The sequence below is a fragment of the Microcaecilia unicolor genome, chromosome 1, assembly GCF_901765095.1.
Source record: "Microcaecilia unicolor chromosome 1, aMicUni1.1, whole genome shotgun sequence".
Taxonomy (NCBI): Eukaryota; Metazoa; Chordata; class Amphibia; order Gymnophiona; family Siphonopidae; genus Microcaecilia; species Microcaecilia unicolor.
The window spans coordinates 640,699,865-640,712,625 of NC_044031.1; the positions used below are offsets into that span (position 1 = coordinate 640,699,865).

Below are 12,761 nucleotides of genomic sequence, written 5' to 3' on the forward strand. Positions count from 1 at the left end.
TCCCAAGGAACAGGTTGAGATCCCCTGCTTTAGATGCTATTTGCCTTTTATTTTATAGGATTCATGGTAGCAACTCTACTTTCAGATTCTATCTCAGGTAAGTATTTCTCTGTCTCTTTCCTTTCTTTATTTTTCAGTCTCAGTCAGTGTATACACTTTTGCTATTTAGTTACTTAACTATAGTCCAGTTCTCTTCTCAAGAACCTCTCTCTTGTGTTGGCCGACTTTCTAGGACATCTCAAGCTTTTGGAATTTCTCCTTTTCCCTACTCTGTCTTTAACAAATCAATTAACAAAAACTGTCTTCCTCATGTGTACACGTCTTTTAACATGCCCTGTGTCAGCATACCTCTATTTGTGTCTTCTAGCTACCACTTAAAATAACAAATAATTGTGGGTCCCTAATTATCCCAGCCAACAGCATCCTCCATTTTCCTTTACAACTTCATATTCACATTCATCTCAGTCTTTATGTGAATTCAGTGCAACATACTTGTAAAGGAGTTTAATACAATCTTGCAACATACTCTCAACTAACAGAACATTTGTTAACCCCACTCATAGCAATAGCCTCCTCTTAACAGTTCTTAGCCACTGAAACAGCACCTATGCATGCTCACCTCCAGCTGGCCATACTGATGCTCCGGAGGCACCTAACAACTCTCCTCTCACAGAACTAGTAAACCTAGAGCACCCTCAAGCCTTCAAGACCAGCTCCTCCAGAGCCCAGGTTACAAAAAAAATAATTTAACCCGCAGGGTTACATTCTTGTGTGTCAATGGAAAAAAATTGTTTACAAAAATATTTTTTAACTTTTTCCCATCCTTCCTGACATTTGATGCAAACATGGTTAGTAGACTAGATGAGAATCCTGCCTGTGATGTCAAATGTAAACCTCCTGGCACCTCACCATGGGCCTGGCCACTAAGTCATGAACCTAAGCAGATTGTGGCCCTCCCCTTTACCTCCACACATGTCCAGGCTTTGCACATGCATGGAAAATTCCAGGAAGGCTCAACTCAGCTACATTCTTTCTCTTCTGCCCATTCCAGTGAACCAGCTCCCCTGCACCACAGCAGCACCAGCTCTCACTCCTGCCCAGACTTCAATCCATTGCCACCTAGACTGCCAAAAATGCTGTACCTCTCCCAGAAAGGCAGCAACACCTTCATGCCCGAGATCAGGAACAGCCCTCCCGGCACTATAGCAGCACCCAGGTGAGCCTCTGTTTATTTCCCTTTGGTACTTTTAGCCCCCACTTTTAATTTTTTTTTTTGTTATATATTAACTTATGGGTTACACTAAGAATGACCATAATACCTGAAGCTGTCACAGAGCCTGGTATCCTCCTTCAGTTTCACTTTCAGGGGAGAGAGAAAGAGCCAGCAAGTACTGGGAGATTAAGAAGGTGTCGTGCCTTAATCCCTCCAGTGATCAGATGCTCAATCAGAGCACTTTTTTATATCCTAGAAGTGATTGAAACAGGTCTAACTTAGGACACCCTTCTTTTTAGACTTGGACGTTTCTTCTCGTTCAATAATCACTGTTGGACATCCTGATTTTGACTTTCCCAGGTCCCACCCACAGCATACCCATAGACATCCCATTTCTGCCTGTTCAAAATTGGGATTTGTACATTTCAAGCACACGGACATCCATTTCTGCATTTTGAGACATCTATATGCTTCAAAAATCAGCTCCTTAATATAATTGCAAAGGGATGTCCATTTCTTGGCACCACCCCTATCATGCCCTAAGACCACCCCAGCCACGTCTTTTACGGGGATGCCCATTAATCAATGTTGATAAATCATAGTAACATAGTAGATGACGGCAGAAAAAGACCTGCACGGTCCATCCAGTCTGCCCAACAAGACAACTCATGTGTGCTACTTTTGTGTATACCCTACTTTGATTTCAGGGCACAGACCGTATAAGTCTGCCCAGCACTAGCCCCGCCTCCCAACCACCGGCTCTGGCATAGACCGTATAAGTCTGCCCAGCACTATCCCCGCCTCCCACCACCGGCTCTGGCACAGACCGTATAAGTCTGCCCAGCGCTATCCCTGCCTCCCAACCTCCAGTCCCGCCTCCCACCACTGGCTCTGGCACAGACCGTATAAGTCTGCCCCGCACTATCCCCGCCTCCCAACCTCCAGCCCCGCCTCCCACTACCGGCTCTGCTATCCAATCTCGGTTAAGCTCCTGAGGATCCTTTCCTTCTGAACAGGATTCCTTTATGTTTATCCCACGCATGTTTGAATTCCGTTACCGTTTTCCTCTCCACCACCTCCCGCGGGAGGGCATTCCAAGCATCCACCACTCTCTCCGTGAAGAAATACTTCCTGACATTTTTTTTGAGTCTGCCCCCCTTCAATCTCATTTCATGTCCTCTCGTTCTAACGCCTTCGTATCTCCGGAAAAGGTTCGTTTGCGGATTAATACCTTTCAAATATTTGAACGTCTGTATCATATCACCCCTGTTTCTCCTTTCCTCCAGGGTATACATGTTCAGGTCAGCAAGTCTCTCTTCATACGTCTTGTTACGCAAATCCCATACCATTCTCGTAGCTTTTCTTTGCACCGCTTCGATTCTTTTTACATCCTTAGCAAGATACGGCCTCCAAAACTGAACACAATACTCTAGATGGGGCCTCACCAACGACTTATACAGAGGCATCAACACCCCCTTTCTTCTGCTGGTCACACCTCTCTCTATACAGCCCAACAACCTTCTAGATACAGCCACCGCCTTGTCACACTGTTTCGTCACCTTCAAATCCTCAGATACTATCACCCCAAGGTCCCTCTCCCCGTCTGAACCTATCAGACTCTCGCCACCTAACACATACGTCTCCTGTGGATTTCTATGGACATTCATAGCATCCCTGTTCTAAAATGTTTGTTTGGATGTTTTTGTGCTAAGGACAGGGATACAGGGACATATGGATGTGCATATCACAATATGGCATCTAAATAATTGTCTTAGCGTTTTTTGTGGGGAATAGTTTGCAATGCCTGAATGAAGGATGATTTTTTTTTCTTTTTTTTTTTTTACAGAAGTAAAGAGGTCCAATGGTCCTTGAAACAGATTGGCAAAATGATGGCCATTGTCAGACTTGGATTACTGGTTGAATAATACAGTTCTGGACAAGCTTGGGCTTTGGTTTAACGTTCAAATCTTTTATTGACGAAGAAAGATAAATACAAGTAAGCAGAGGCTTCCAAATAAACATAATACAAATACAACAGGTTACTTCTTGCCATCTTACATTCGTCAGTGCATTTTCTCCCCTTTTCACCCCCTTTCCCTCCCCCCCCCCCTTTCCCTTTCACATCCTACATTCAATTGTCATTGATTCATGGAAAGAACAACATCATGTTATACTGCCAGCATCACTCAAGAGCTTAAAGCCCTCAGGTCAGCACTCGTGCAGGCCAACATAGTGCTTTTTAGTAAGGTATGTGTCACTCCTCTCTATGTTATCCCTTCCCTTTCCCCACTCTTGGCTCTCTCACCCATCTGTTTTCTGGTGCTAACATGAACCAGTATTTCGGTTTAACCTAGCATGCGGGTACTGGTGCCCTCCTCATTCTCTTGATTGACTTTGGTATATCGTCTAGCGGGGGGAGTTTAAGGTATTGACCAATGTCTATCAAAACTTAAATATGCTAGGACTTCAAATTGACTATTATCCCGGGGGTTTTCTGATGTCTACAGTGTGCCATTGCTAGTAGAGTTTTCCGTACATGTAACACCGAATGTCTCTGAGGGATAAATTCCAATAATACTGGGAAGGCACTTTTTTAGTTGTTCAGCCAGAATCTTTGCTAATAATTTAATGTCCACATTAATTAACGAAATGGGTCTCTAGGATTCTGGTTCCTCTGCAGCCTTACCCGGTTTCAATAGTAAGGATATACATGCGGTTTTTCATGCACCGAGAATCCCCTATCAGAGAGTAGTGCAGAATTTTATAAAACTCTCCAGAGTATCCATCTACCCCAGGTGCTGAGAAGGACTTTAACCCTTTAATCGCGTCTTGTAATTCTTTGGGCTGTAATGGGGAATCTAGAAGGGCCACCTCCGACTCCCTTAGTTTCGGTATTTGGGCTTTTAATAGAAGCTCGCGTATCTCCATCTCTTCCCCCCCCCCCCTTGTTCCTTCGCATATAGTTGTTCAAAATGTTCTTGCAGGGTCCTGAGTATCTTGTCCGGCCTATTAGTAATATCCCCCTTCTTATCTCTGATCACCGGGATAGTCCTATTCCCTCCCTTTCTCTGAACCAATCTGGCCAATAGGCCCCCCTGCCCTATTACCAAATCTGTGAAACCTATATTTTTGAAAGGTCTGATTTCTAAGCGTTTTCTCATGTAGCAACTAGTTAATGGCCGCCTGTATAGCTAAGTAATTATCTTTATTCACTTCTGTTGGTTGTGCCAAATGTTGGCGTCTGGCCTTCTGCAGTTGTCTGTTCAGGCTCATAAGACTACTGGCCAATTTCTTTCGCCTAGCTGCTACATATGCAATCAGGTCTAGGGTTACCATTTTGTGTCCTCTGAAAAAGAGGACACATGTCACGCCCCCTACCCCACCCCTGCCACGCCTCATACCCCGCCCCCGCCACGCCCCCTTCGGGTCCTCGTTCCGCCCCTCTATTCCCCGCCCCCCGTCACATGGTTCCCCCCCTCACTTACTATCTAGCCCTGGTGGTCTAGTAGGGTCTTCTCTTCCGGGCAGGAAAGAGCCCCCTCTTTCCTGCCCGGAGCGCTGCCTGTCCTTGCCTGCTGCATCCTCCTCGGTCTGGCTGGAGATTCAAAATGGCCACCGAGAGTTGAAGTGGCCTCGCGAGAGTTCAACTCTCGGCGGCCATTTTGAATCCCCAGCCAGACCGAGGAGGATGATAGACAGGGGAGGCAGCGCTCCAGGCAGGAAAGAGGGGCTCTTTCCTGCCTCGAAGACTCACTAGACCACCAGGGAACATGGTAAGGAAGGGGAGGGGACGGGAGTAGGGTTACCACGGCGCCGATCGCCCGCCCACACGCACGCGCCTGCCCGCACCCGCGCCGACGTTTGTCCAGAAATCCGGACAAACGTGGGTGCAGGCAAAATCCACCGGACGCCCCGGACATGCCCTCAAAAGAGGACATGTCCGGGGAAATCCGGACGAATGGTAACCCTAATCAGGTCTCCCTGTAGAACTGCCTTTCCAGTACACCAAAATAACTGGGGGTTGGATTGGTGTTCTTGGTTATGTAATGTAATGTAAAATCCTCCCACTTTGTCAGCAAAAATTTCTGAAATGATTTATCCTTAGCTAGATAGCTTGGAAATCTCCAACGCCTGGACGACTGGAAGCTACAAGGGGCGTCCAGATCAAACCAGACGGGACTATGGTCAGAGATCGATATCTCTTCTATTTTAGAATCTCTGACGCAGTGGAAGAGGTCCTCCGATATAAATATATAATCTAGCCTTCCCAATGTACCGTGGGCTCTCGATCTGTGTGTGTACTCTTGGGCCCCCGGATGCAGGTTCCTCCATACATCTACCACAGAGACAGACTTCTCAAATTCCTGCAGCGTTCTACATTCCTTTTGGCCTTCGTGCGTTTCTGCTCTGGCTCCTGTACAATCCATCTTGGGGTCTCCCACAATATTCATGTCTCCCACAATATTCATGTCTCTCATTATAATCAGTTCTTTCCCCTGATATGATAGTAGTTGCCCTAGCAATTTGGGGAAGAAGGCCCTCTCTGGTGGTGTTGGGGCATATATATTTAGTAAGTAAAACTCCCTGCCTTGCAGCCATATTTTGACCAGTAGGTATCGCCCTGCAGGGTCTTGTAAGACCTTTTCTACGGAATAGGCCAAACGTTTGTGGAAGCAGATCGCTACAACCCCTTCCGCCCATCAGAGGAGGTGTAGAGTACTTGCCCAATCCACCCTTGTTGTAGCTTTTCGTGTTCTGCGTCTGTCAATCTTGTTTCTTGCAGGCACGCAATACCTGCTTTTAAATGTTTTAAATGTGTTATAATCTTTTTCCTCTTAATCGGGGAGGTAATACCCCCCACGTTCCATGTTATTAGTTTACAATGTGCTGCAGAAACAAGTGTTATAATAACTAAACATTACTTTGGTCTCTGCGGTCTCTGGGTCCCAGCCCTTTCCCAGCGACCATGTTGTACAGTTAGCCTCTTGGACAGTTTCCCTATCCTCGCATGCTTTGTAATACACAGATTCCATGCTGTACCATTTCTAGAAGAGCCATCTCCTGGGGGTTGAAATCCCTCCCCCTCTAAATTCCGCCAATTATAAAGTCCCTGTACTTACCCCCCCTCCACCCTGTTCCACTGCCCTGCCTTCCCTCCCATCCTGACCCTCCCTTCCCAATATGACCCTCGTACCCTTTAACTTCTATCACCTACTTGAAGCCCCTGTCTTACCTCAACCCAGCATTTGTAAAGTTCCCGTTCCCTCTATCCCCTTATATAAGTTCCCTCTGACCTTTGAACAAACACCCAAATAGGAACCAGTTGTCCCGGGAAGTAGAGAAACATCCCCGGATTCTTACCCTATTGTTCGCTGTCTATGTACATTTAACATGGAACCACAAAAATTGTTCTTAACCTTGTCCACTGCCGTAACACTGCTCTTCGTTCATTGGAGCTGTGGCCTCTCCCGGAAAGAATCCACCAAAACGGCTCAGAAATCTCCCAACCGGGAAAAGGTTTAAGTGTCCGGTTCTTTCAGTTCTGCATCAATGAACTGTTGAGCTGCTTAGTCCAACTGGAAGGAACGCCATTGGTTTCCATGCTGGATCTTCAGGATTGCAGGATATAGTAACATAAATCTAGTGTTCTTGGTAACCAACGCTGAGCAGATGGGGTGAAATCGACGTCTTTGCTCCTGTACTCCTGCCGAATAATCCTGGAAAATTTTTATCGGAATGCCCTCATATGTAAGGGAGTCCCGCTTCAGTCGGAAGCCCCTCATGATTTCTTCTTTATGTAGATAGTTATGCACTTTTATGATAACAATTCTTGGTCTTTGCATGCCTTGCTGCCAACGTCCCAGACTGTGGGCCCGTTCTATGCACAGCTCCCATAGCTGTCCGAGAGGGCCGATTCTTTTTTTCAGCCATTGTTCCAGGAGGTGTCCTAATGATTTCTCTGGGATTTTCTCGGGGAGGCCAACAAGTCGCTAGGTTGCATCTGCATGCTCGATTTTCCATGTCCTCCATTTATCCTGTTGCGACTTAGCTGTTCCATCAAGCGTGTGATCTCTTACGTGTAATGGGTCTCTGAATCCTCCACCACTGAGATCCGGGTTTCAGCTTCCCCCAGTCTTTTCATTGTATCTGCCATAGAGTACTCTAAGTTTTCAGCTGCCCCGCCAGTAGATCAAATCTCGGGCTTAAGGCCGTGCTCACGGCTAGAGTAATTTGTGTCAGTTGTTTTCAGTGAATTCACCTGTATCTGTGCTTTTTGTTTCCGCCATTTTCTAGCTGGGTTAGGAGGAGATATTTTCTCTTTATCAAATTTGTTCCTCTGCGGGTGGTTCCTGCGGGCATGGGCTTCAAACATTGCTCCATACAAGGATTGATTAATTCACAAGCAACCACCCTGCCTCAATGTGGTAGATACAGCAGTGGACTTCGCTCAATAATTCTTATATCTAGTGTCTGGTCAGAGTAACTCAGTTCAGTTCCTTATTTCTCAAAGATATGCTTTCATGTGCCCTTGAGATTCATGGCTGAGCTCCCTTAGTGTGTTATAATCGCTCTTATTGTTCCCACTTGAATTGGGGGGAAGGGGCGCTCCTTTATTCCACCATGAGTTGTTCCACGCTTTCTCTTCCCCACACTACTGTCGCTGCGTGGGAAATTACCCGCCGGGTTCTGCCCTCAGTGGTTATTATTTTCACCAGGGGCAGTTCAGTTTTTTCCGCCTCTGGTTCGAGCACCGCACTCCGTAGCTCGTCCACACCACTGCCGGTAGTTCTTCTCCACCGTCTCTGGGTGTTTCACGGCTCCGAGGGTAAAGCAAGCCCAGCGTTCTCCTCCTGCGCTATCTTCAACTTAGTCTCGCCAGTTTCTTGGGCCTCTTCATACACGCACGCCCTTCATCCGCCCTGCTCACCACTCAACCCAGGACGATTTGGGTTCCGCATCCTGCCTTAGGCCGCCATCTTATGTCCTGGGCTGCACGTGGCGTGTACGTGGCACCTCTCGTTGTTCTCGCTGGCAATGAAGGTCCGCTGTGAGTGCCTACGGGCTGCTGCCACCCTCTGACTTCGTTGTGATCTCTCGGGAGCGGGACTAGCACCTTCAGGGTCGGGGCTTCGTTCGAGGCGCGGCGGAGCTCACAGCATGGTCGCCATCTAGCTCTCCGGCTCCACCAGAAGTCTCCTGGACTTTGGTTTAATTCATAAGCAATGTTTCTACTAAGCCAGAGTTTCTCAACCCAGTCCTCAGGAGCCAGTCACGTTTTCATGATATCCACAATGAATATGTTTGAGATAATTTCATACACTACCTCCATTCTATGCGTTTTCCAGCTAACATGCTCACATAGTAGATGACGGCAGAAAAAGACCTGCACGGTCCATCCAGTCTGCCCAACAGACAACTCATGTGTGCTACTTTTGTGTATACCCTACTTTGATAACATGCTCACATTACCACATGCTAACTGGTTAAAGTGGGCGTAATGTGAAAGCACTTAGTGCCTCATAAATAGCAGCTGTAAGTGCTCACTCATTAATTATTTGCAGTTACCACACACTACTGACAATATCAGTGTACAACCTGCAAATTAAAAATGGAAAAAAAGCCCTGTTTACCACCTTGGTAAAAACAAATGGGCGTAGTACACAGGAAAGTCCTGCATTAGGTCCATGGGCCTATCCAGCCCTCCATTTTGGGGTTCCAGGGGTGAACTAGGGGGTAATGTATTTCCTCCTCCTTATCCCAACCCCACCCCCATGTTAAAAAATATTACCTTTGCTTTTGGAAATGCTGAAGCCCTACCAGCCAAAGCAGCTCCCCTCTTCCTTATGGAGGAGCAGCCTAGTGGTTAGTGCAGTGGACTTTGATCCTGGGGAACTAAGTTTAATTCCCACTGCAGCTCCTTGTGACTCTGGGCAAGTCACTTAACCTCCATTACCCCTGGCAGGGCCGGTCAAACCTGGTAAGCAGGGTAAGCACTGCAGGGGGGCGCCTGCCTTCGGGCGCTGCTTTGCAAGCAAGCTCTGCTGAGGCTTTGTTTTTCAGTATCTAATCTCTGCTGCTCATCTCAGTCTGGCTCCAAAGCGGGAGCTGTCAGCTCTCTGTCCCGTCCCCTCCCCCTCCCAAGCAGAGAAATATCCTCCTTGTGTTTGTCAGAGGACCTCACTGCTCCAACTGAATCTGGCTCCGAAATAACTTGTGGGAGCTCAGCTAACCTCTGCCCCTGCCCCCCACCTGGTGACAAGAAGGAAAGCCTGAGGAGGCTGCAGCACAGGCACTCACTATGAGCTCAGGAGCTAAGCAGCAGCATAGTATTCTCTGCAGCCACCCCTTCAACACATTGGGATTGAGAGTGAAACCAGGAGCTGGAATCCAGCCCAGAGAGGGCTCAGAGACAGCACAGCAAAGCCTGAACCCTTGTTTTGTCAGAGACTGCTGTTTAGTGCTGCACCTGACCCACCCTTTTCCACCCCCACCCCAACACAGCAACTCACAGGACAGGAGGGCTAGATGGCTGCTTTCAATTCCTAACCATCACCAATCTCCTATCTCTCATTCCCACTTCAGTAACTCCTGTTAGTCTGTCCAACTCAGATTGTAGAATATGTTAGTTTATGCTGATTAAGTCTGTCCTAGCTAGATCCTAAGCTGTGCTCGATGGTGTTAGTCAACTGACTGTAAGCATTGCTAGTTGTCCTAATTAGATTATTTGAGGTGTTAGTCTTGTTAGTTGTGCTAGTCTGTTTGTCCTATCAAGATTGTAAGCTCGGTTGAGCAGGGACTGTCTCTTCATGTGCAAATGTAAAGCACTGCGTATGCCTAGTAGCGCTATAGACATGTTAAGTAGTAGTAGTAGTAGTAGAGTGGGCCTGGGGGGAAGAATTGGGATAGATGAGAGGATGAATGGGAGTGAGGGAGCCTGGGTGGGAATGGGAAAGGATGAGGGGATGAATGGGAGTGAGGGGGTGGGGTAGGGAGGAATTATGCTGTATGAGAGGATGTAGAGGAGGGTACAGGGAGATGGAGGAATGCTGGGCATAGATGCTGGAGGGGGGAGAGAAAAAGAGGGTTGGGTATGAAGGGAGAAGGCTGAGGAAGAGAGACTATAGGGAATGGGAAGGCTATTGTGCTGCATGCAGAGTCTAACTTCTTAGGATTTCAGGTTAATTTTTGAAGAATTTGAAGAGGGGCTATCTCTGTTCTGCATGTGTGACTGCAAGGCCAAGTGTCTGAATAGGGATCTGTTTGTTAGATTCTGAAATTTGTTTTTCAGAGTTGGCAAGACTGTCTGTTCTCCTAATTCCAGGTCTGTGTGCTAAGTTATTTTTCTTCTATACTGGTGTAATATTTTCAGTGATGCCATGGCTGGTAAAAGGGGTGTGCCTACTGTGGGGGCGGAGCCATAGTGATCCCGCCCCTGGATGGGTAGGGGCGCCGACTAATAGACTGCAGGAGGGTGCTAGAAACCCTAGGGCTGGCCCTGACCCTTGGTACAAAATAAGTACCTGAATATATGTAAACCGCTTTGAACGTAGTTGCAAAAACCTCAGAAAGGCAGTATATCAAGTTCCCTTTCCCTTGTGCTGCTGCAGTAAGGAGACACTCAGCGACATGCCTCTAGCCACTAACCTGGAACTGCTCACACATACTCAGTTCATGCAAATATTGAGTATACACAAGGAGTCCAGCTAGAGGCACTACACTGACTTTCTGTTTACTACTGCAACACGAGGGAGCCTTTTGAACAGAGAATGGAGTGGAGGAGTGGCCTAGTGGTTAGGGTGGTGGACTTTGGTTCTAAGGACCTGAGTTCAATTCCCAGCACAGGCAGCTCCTTGTGACTCTGGGCAAGTCACTTAACCCTCCATTGCCTGCCACATTGAGCCTGCCATGAGTGGGAAAGCACAGGGTACAAATGTAACAAAAATAAATAAAATAATCTCTTAGGCTGGTGGAGCTTCGGCATCCCCACCAGTCTTATAACAGGTGTAGCAGTTTTGGAGGGGGCCTGAGGCCAAAGTGGGGGAGGTCAGGCCTTCAAGGACAGTTAAGCCCAGATTTTGCTGTGGCTTAATAAATGGCTTCTCTATAAAAATATTGCAATTGTGGGCATAAACTATGTACTCATTTTAATATACTAGACTTTGTATTGACATAAATATAGCAAGCAAAGTTTTGATTAAGAAAACTGTTTTATCTTCATGACTTTTTTCACTGCTTGTTTTACATCATTGTTCCTGAGACTATAGATCATAGGGTTTACCATAGGAATTACCATTGTATAACCAACAGCAACAAATCTATTTTTGTTTAGTGAGTAATGGGAACTAGGAAATACATGCAAAAAGACAAGACTCCCAAAATATAAAGTCACTGTGATGAAATGGGATGCACATGTGGAAAATGCTTTGCGTCTGCCCTCTGATGAGCGGATTTTTAGGATAGTGGAGATAATGTAAGTATAAGAAAGAAATACTGCTGTAACATTGATTAAGAGAACAGCGAAACAAACAGCTGTAAGCACTATCTCATTGATGACGATATTGGAGCAGGAGAGCTTTAAAACTGGAAGAGGATCACAATAGAAATGACTAATCTTATTGGATCCACAGAATGACACAGAGAAGGCATTGCTTGTATGTACTATAGAAAGTACCAAGCTTATTGTATATAAAATGGTCACCAGTAGGATGCAAACCCTCCTGTTCATAACAACATGATAAAGTAATGGGTTACATACAGCCACATAACGATCATATGCCATCACTGCAAGAAGAAAACACTCTGCAATTGTCAAAGTCACATAAAAGAACATTTGCGTAACACACCCAAGAAAAGAGATGCTATTTATCTTCAGTATTAAGTTGACCAATGTTTTTGGAGCGACGGTAAAAGAATAACATAAATCTATTAATGATAAGTTGCTGATAAAAAAGTACATGGGTGTGTGAAGTCTGGGAGAAATTTTAATTATTGTGATGATGCTGATGTTTCCCAGTATTGTAAGAATATGTATGAACATAAAAACTATGATGAGAAAACTCTGTAGATTGTGAAGGTCAGAAAATCCTAACAAGATGAACTCAGACACTGTGGTTCGGTTTTGTACTGTCATTTCTCTAGAAAGCAGCTGAATATCCACTGTGAAAATAAAAAAAAAAAGACATAAAATCAATATTAACCACCAATCAAAAATAGAAAAAGAGAAAATGAAAGCAGATAAAGATCATAGGGCCTATCCATTCTGCTCAACAATATTATCAACTATCTCTTCTCCCTTAGAGATCCTATGTACTTGTCCCAAGCTTCCTTGAATTCAGAAACCATCTTTGTTTCTACCCAGAGACCATTCCACAAATTCACCACCCTTTCCAATGAAGAAGTATTTCCTTAGGTTACTCCCTTCTGTCCCTTCTTACCTTCATCCTATGCCTCCTCACTCCGGAGCGTCCGTTCAATTGAAAGATACTCACTTCCTATGCATTTAAACCACAGAACTACTTAAATATCTTTATCATGTCTCCCCTCTATC

General features: G+C 45.9%; 1 protein-coding gene across 1 annotated transcript; it reads right to left on the reverse strand.

The window, feature by feature from the left end:
• Positions 1-11,408: 11,408 nt before the first annotated feature.
• LOC115461132 (olfactory receptor 8U8-like) lies at positions 11,409-11,993 on the reverse strand. The gene has a single exon (XM_030190732.1). It carries the CDS (start codon positions 11,991-11,993, stop codon positions 11,409-11,411), a length of 585 nt encoding a protein of 194 aa, XP_030046592.1.
• Between the last annotated feature and the right edge of the window lie 768 nt (positions 11,994-12,761).

Bases quoted from the DNA above. Each gene is read 5' to 3' on its own strand.
- LOC115461132 (XM_030190732.1), bottom strand. From the start codon at position 11,993: ATGGCATATGATCGTTATGTGGCTGTATGTAACCCATTACTTTATCAT.